Here is a 6,572-nt window from a genome sequence, read left to right on the forward strand (position 1 = left end):
CTATTATGCTATAGTTATTTATTGGCTTTTTCACACCAAACTATTATAACCCGTTTAGAAGTCTCGAAAAAAATAAAAAAATAAATGTAAAAAAATGCAAAAAAAAAAATTCTGCTTCGGTTCTGTACCGCGCAACGTAGGCACTCTGATGGCTTCACTCGTCCGACCGAATGACCGAAGGTTATTTGAAATTTGTTGATTTTATGTTATTTAAACACATTATTGTATATTACTAACACGTATTTATTTATTTAAAATATTTTGTTTGTAACCATGGTAACCACGGCCATCCTTGGTTGAAGGGTTGGAATTTTCGAAAAGTACTGTGCCAGTTATGAGACAGAAAATCATAGCTGATTATAAGACATAATGACGATCGACAATGTCTTTGCTCCAAGGGAAAGATTTAATATGTTCCTATTGCATAATGCATATTTTAGAGACAAATTTTTTTCGATTATTCAACAATTTACGTTTAAAGTAGAAAACTTCTCGCTAATCTGACTGATACTCGATTTGTGACATAAATTATTTGCACATTATGCTCTTTCCAGTAACGGTCGTAAATGCCTAGCTATTGATATTCCAATGTAAAACCTCAATCTACCTCAGTTGGTTTAGTTTAATGGAAAATTGAGTTTTCTATGGTTTAGCTAAATTAACCGTTAAAAAATTAGTTTAATAACCTTTAATTATTTTAACTGCTCGATTTAGTGATACGATCAAGTCATGATCGATTCGTACGACTCATTCGTTGATAGCTTTTGGCAACTGTCTGTATGGTAAGACTGAAGTAAATGTGCTATCTGTTAAAATTACCCTATTTTGGGCCAATGTGGGAAAGCGAGAAAGGGTAGTTTAGTGAACAGGCAGTGGTGCGGTTTATTACATTAGACCTTATAACGGCTCGATGGATTGTGCTTGAATATTTAAACAGTCATTGAAGTAATAATTATTATTCGGGGCTCGTGTAACCTTAACAAACCAAGTGTATAATATTTAGGTTTCTGTACTAGATTTCTGTCCTGTTTGGATGTTTTATTACATGATAATTGTAATACCACAAAGGTTATAAATAATACACAATGTGCAACTTTAAATGAAGATTACAATAGATGTACACTATTTAATAAAAAAACAATTTCAACGCATGAAAAACGTAAACAACCGGTGGCTACCATGTGAATGGCGTCTGAAGAGAACTGTACCGGTTATCAATGTGAATATACATAACATAAAGGGTAATGGTATTGTATAATTTGCAATAACGTTATGCTATGGACAGGAGAGCAATAACGGGCAGCATTTATTGTACATTTTATAATTGTATTGTGTTGCGAGTGTCTATATATTATACATAGACACGGGTACAGATAATACACATGGGCGCATTGTGTTTGTATAATAAATTACAATATTATCTGAGCTGTGTAATTATTTTATCAAACTGATATACTGTATCAAAAAAATATATACTCTTTCTAACCTTATTGTTTAAAACATACATGCGACATTTTTACTAAGGTTATGTTTCATACTGTAAAAACTACTTTTGTTGATGACATAAATATTATAATTGAACCGAGCTAAAATATTTAATTCGCATCTTCAATAACGAGGACAATTTTGTTTGTTTAGCAAACTGAATATAATTAATTACACAACTAAGTTAATAAAATACTCTCCATTAATGAGTTTTACGTTTTTAAGATTATCGAAGTTAATTAGCATAAAGATTAAACACCGCTCGCCCATCGATTATTTTAATCAAATAAAAATAGTAGTAGCTATGGTTTGCTTGTTAAAGCTTTTACAACTCCTCGACGGGGCTCTAAAAGTTGTCAGAAAGTAAATTTTAAAAAAGTAATGCCAACTAGGCGAAAATGACGAACCGTTAAAAAATGTCTGACGCAGAGAACAATATAATCTGATCAATAAATTTTATAATTTAGCTGAAATATTTACATTAAAAAAAAAAAAAAATTATAAACACTACTTTAACATGAAAAAACGTTAACGAAAAGCCGTTAAAGGAAATTATATTCACCTAACTTAATTTTGAAGCCCTTACAAGTGTTCCAACTTGCTTATAATGTTTATTTTACAATAATTATCAATAAGAAATTGTGGATCCGAGTTATGGCGAAAGTTTAATAAAAAAATAAAAGTTATTAAAGGCACTTTTTGGCATGTCTACCGAACGGATATAATGGTTTTTTTTTACATTTTTTATAGTACACTTACAACTTTCTCTGTGGGGGCTGAATGGTCGATTTTTACTTTACATCTTGTGGCTCTTCATCTGTTATCAAACATTCTTATCTCTTATTATGGCTTTGTGTTTTCCGAATAAATGTTTAGTTAGAATTAGGAACGGTTGAGCGCCACGAAACACAATATATGGTTCATGAGTATTTCTAATTGGACAAGAGGAGTTTTTTTTCCACTTATACATCAGCACAGTCTGTAAATAAAACTTCCACTCCACATGGCACCCTTCTCTCTTTCTCGTCACGATTGATTTCAGCAGAAGAATATTGTGCAATTTTTAACAGTAAATGTACATAACTAAACGACCTAATGATTTTGAGATTTTTATTAGTCCATACTCATCAATATTTATTTATTAAAATACAATTATGTGTTTAAATAACATAAAGTCAACAAATTTAAAATAACATTCGGTCACTCGGTCGGACGAGTGTGTGACTCGAAGAACGTCGTCTGGCGCATAGTTGTGGTTAGGAAGAGCCGAAGGAGAATTTTTTTTGCATTTTTTAATTAAATTTTTTTTACTGTTTTTGTGATTCTCCAACGGATAGAATAGTTTGGCGTCACAAAGCCAATGGATAACTATAACGTAATAGCTGTATTGTTCATGATGTATGAGAATTATCACGGTTTACTGTTTGTATTATTAAGAGACCACCAAGTTTTGTAAAATACTTACGTGTACGACATTTGACATTTATTTTTTAGGCTTTTTAACGGATATGAGTTTTTGATAAAACCAAGAAAATCTAGCTGCATTCATTACGATGTCAGCAGACTTCTTGGCGGTTCGCCGTTTCATATTGATTTGCGATATACTAATTTCGATTTCACTGCATTTTGTTTTTATGGGATATAGGTAGATTTTAATATACCTTATATAGAATGTGATGTACCGAATAAAGGGCATACGACTTGCCTTTGATCAAAAGATTCGCGCTTCTATAAACAGAATTGTAGTCTCGTTTGGTACAATGAAATAATAATCTGCAGAAGTTATTATAGAACGCTTTTTTTTAGACTTCTCAACCGCTACTCGACCAGCAAATATTTCTCATTTGAACCCAGACCTTATACGGTACTGTAGCAGTTTTATACGGTACCCAGAGTAGTAACCGTATAGGTACATAATGTAATACCCGGTAACTGGTAAGACTCGTTCAGTTTCGCGCCAAAATCTACATTGCCGGCGTCTCGCATAGGCAATTTGGCTACTCGAGTGTAACCGCATTAAATGCGACATAATAATACAATTTTTTTCAATTCTTTGTTGGCTGTATCAGCAAATCTTTTTCAATAGTTAGACAGATAACTTCCAATCCACATGGCACCTTTCTCTCTTTCTCGGCACGATTGGTTTGAGCCGAAAATATTGTGCAATTTTAGTTAAACATTTAAAGTACATTTAGTACAAAACTGAACGACCTAATGATTTTGAAATTTTTTATTATACTCTGCGCCACGAGAGAAGTAACCCGTTTCGCGCATCACGACTGACGGCCGCGACTGTTCCGAGGCCCCATTTCCTCCACTTTGTGCCATTCAGTGTCAAGCTGAGGCGTGCATACAGCGCGAAACAAGCGATATACAGAGTATATTATTTATTATAATTGTGAATGATTAATGATTAGAAGTTATGTGTGTCTTGAGTAATATTATAATATTATAAAAATGTAATAATATTTAGTAAGACAAAGCAGGTAAGCAATTTTTTAGTGTACTGATAAATGAATTTAAATTTACAAAAAAAAATTATATATATAAATATTTGTTTATCATTAAAATAAAACACTTTTTGATGTATGTAAATAAATGTAAAATTAAACAGAAAAATAACTATGCAGAACTCGTACAACGGTGTCAACCCGAGTCGTTCCATCGTCTCCTCGTCACTCATTGTCTGGAGTACTGCCGTCTGCTTCACCGCTACACATCTTCCTCGACAGACTGTCCAGGATACGGTTAGATGGGACGGTGGGCCAGCATTTCGCGCTACTGGCTTGCACCGTCACCGTCGTTCCCGAGTTGTCCCTTCGTTTCCATCGTCTGGATTACTACTTCACGTCTTCCTCAACAGGCCGGCCGGACAAGTTCGGGATGCGATTGGACGGAGACAGTGGCTGCAGCATCTCGCGCTACTACAGCACACGTGTCCGCCAACGGCTTCGCCGACTTGCCGGCCACAGTTTATCGGCTGGAGTACTATTGAAAGTTGTCCGACTCGCTTTCTTCGCTTTCTGACTGGTACGACGTTGGCCGTCTCCGCTTTGCTGACCTGGGTTGCTCATCATCAGAGTCTAAACGCGGTCTCTTCAGACCTGATGATGAGCACGGCTGCGGGTCGTCCGAGTCTGACTCAACTGGTCGGCGTTCGTTGACAGGCGGGCGAATGGCGCTAAAAGTATTACAGTATGTATTTCATTTGTTTTCTAATACTATTTCTCGGATAAGGTTATCTAAGTCGTCATCAAAGATAACAAAATATGATCACCCGGCCGGAAGGAAATAAATCATTTTTTTGATGTACACATTAATTTACATGATAAGCTATATGGTGCACAAAATATGAAAAATGTAATACCAAGCGGTCGTACTTACTTGAAATACGCAAGCCTTGCATCGAAGCTGTATGTGGGCATGAAGTTCCGGGAATATTCGTCGTCGTCGTGGATTTTGTCGGTTTCGTCTGTCTCAATTGACTCGTCATCGTTGTCCTCTGCCTCTCTGTCGTCGTTGTCCTCTGTCTCTGTGTCATCGTTGTCCTCTGTCTCTGTGTCATCGTTGTCCTCTGTCTCTCTGTCGTCTGTTTCGTCTGTCTCAATTGACTTGTCATCGTTGTCTTCTGTCTCTCTGTCGTCGGTTTCGTCTGTCTCTGTGTCATCGTTGTCCTCTGTCTCTGTGTCATCGCTGTCCTCGCTCTCTTTGTCATCGCTGTCCTCTGTCTCTCTGTCGTCGCTGTCCTCTGTCTTTCTGTCATGGTTGTTGACAAGTGGCGGAACAGCACTATTTAAGTATGTACTCCATTGTCTAATGACTTCCAATACTATTTCAGGTATATAGTTATTTAACTCGTCGGTGTTTATGTCAATCTCTTCGTCCGTGTCTCTATCTCTTGTGTCTATGTCGCTAAAACGAATTACACATAAAAAAAAACAATTGTATTATTAACACTAGCTGTTGTTAAACTCGACTAGCCAGCTACTATTTTGTCAAGCTTTAGTACTTGTATATAAGGCGTTCTGGAAATAACTCTTCTTCGTCGTCCGTCAAGAAGTCGTCGTTTATGTCTGTTATATGATCAAATAAGAATTTGGGTGGATCTCTTTCTAACGGTGCCATTTAGCTAAAAAGTGACAATATTTTCTAACTTAGTCCTATGACAATATAAATAAAATACTGTGTTTAAAAAATAAGCTCTGAACGCATGTCGCGTGACTTTGATTTGAGGCCACTCTAAGAATATTATATGAACATATTGAAAAACATATTTTATCTTTTAAAAAAAATGTACAAGTTTTAATAGTGAAAATAATTAGTCATTTAGTTTATTAAATTGGTTTTGGTAAGATAAAATTATCAGCTTTTCTTTTTCAAAATTCCTTCAGTAATAAATATTATTGAAACGCCGGATCAAGAAAGCTACAATATACAGCCCACACATGTTGTTAAATTGATTTTTTTTACTAACTAAAAATACATTTTTTTCTAAAGCAGTTTTTTAGTATCTATACTAACAACAGAACACTTAAGTTTCTATGACTGTTAGAGTTTTATTAAATAAGTACATCCTAAAAATTTTAACCTAGTCGTACGAACACATATCATAAAAATGTGTATCATAGAAATAGTTATTAATTATAAAAACGTAACGAGAAGAGAAAAAAAAGTATGTGCACACTATTGTACTAATTGAGAATAGTATTTTATCTTTAGTTTATAACATCATCTTATATATAAGAACTTACCTGTAATCGGTCAACGTTGTATAAAAAACCAAAAGAATGAAACTTAATAAATATATAAAAAAAAAAAAATGAAATAAACAAAAAAACAATTAACACAAACTACAAAAGTGTTACAAGTAAATATACAAAAATAATAAAAAATGTAGAAAAAACTGAAAATAATTGTGCAATAAAAGTGTAAATAACAAGAATAAGTAAGTATAAGTTTGATATGATAATCGAAATAAGCTTTTTGATTTAACAGAGGTTGGTTAGAATAATTCAAAGTGTTTATCCGGGCTGTCAAGATCAAAATGCGAAGAAAACCGTGTTGTTTACAAGGTACAAGACAAAAAT

At 34.2% G+C, this 6,572-nt stretch overlaps 1 protein-coding gene across 1 annotated transcript; it reads right to left on the minus strand.

Annotated features, from left to right (window-relative positions):
- Positions 1–4,473: 4,473 nt before the first annotated feature.
- On the minus strand, positions 4,474–5,610 carry LOC126837568 (germ cell nuclear acidic protein-like). The gene is made up of 3 exons (XM_050571501.1): positions 5,495–5,610; positions 4,870–5,397; positions 4,474–4,666 (listed from the first exon to the last, which is right to left on the minus strand). The coding sequence occupies exons 1-3, from the start codon at positions 5,608–5,610 to the stop codon at positions 4,474–4,476; spliced, it is 837 nt and encodes a 278-aa protein (XP_050427458.1).
- Positions 5,611–6,572: the final 962 nt, after the last annotated feature.

The sequence above is a fragment of the Adelges cooleyi genome, unplaced genomic scaffold (assembly GCF_023614345.1).
Source record: "Adelges cooleyi isolate 19-005CV unplaced genomic scaffold, UGA_ACOO_1.1 ACOO_flye_CR_arks_rails_tigmint_CR_PRNA_251, whole genome shotgun sequence".
NCBI lineage: Eukaryota > Metazoa > Arthropoda > Insecta > Hemiptera > Adelgidae > Adelges > Adelges cooleyi.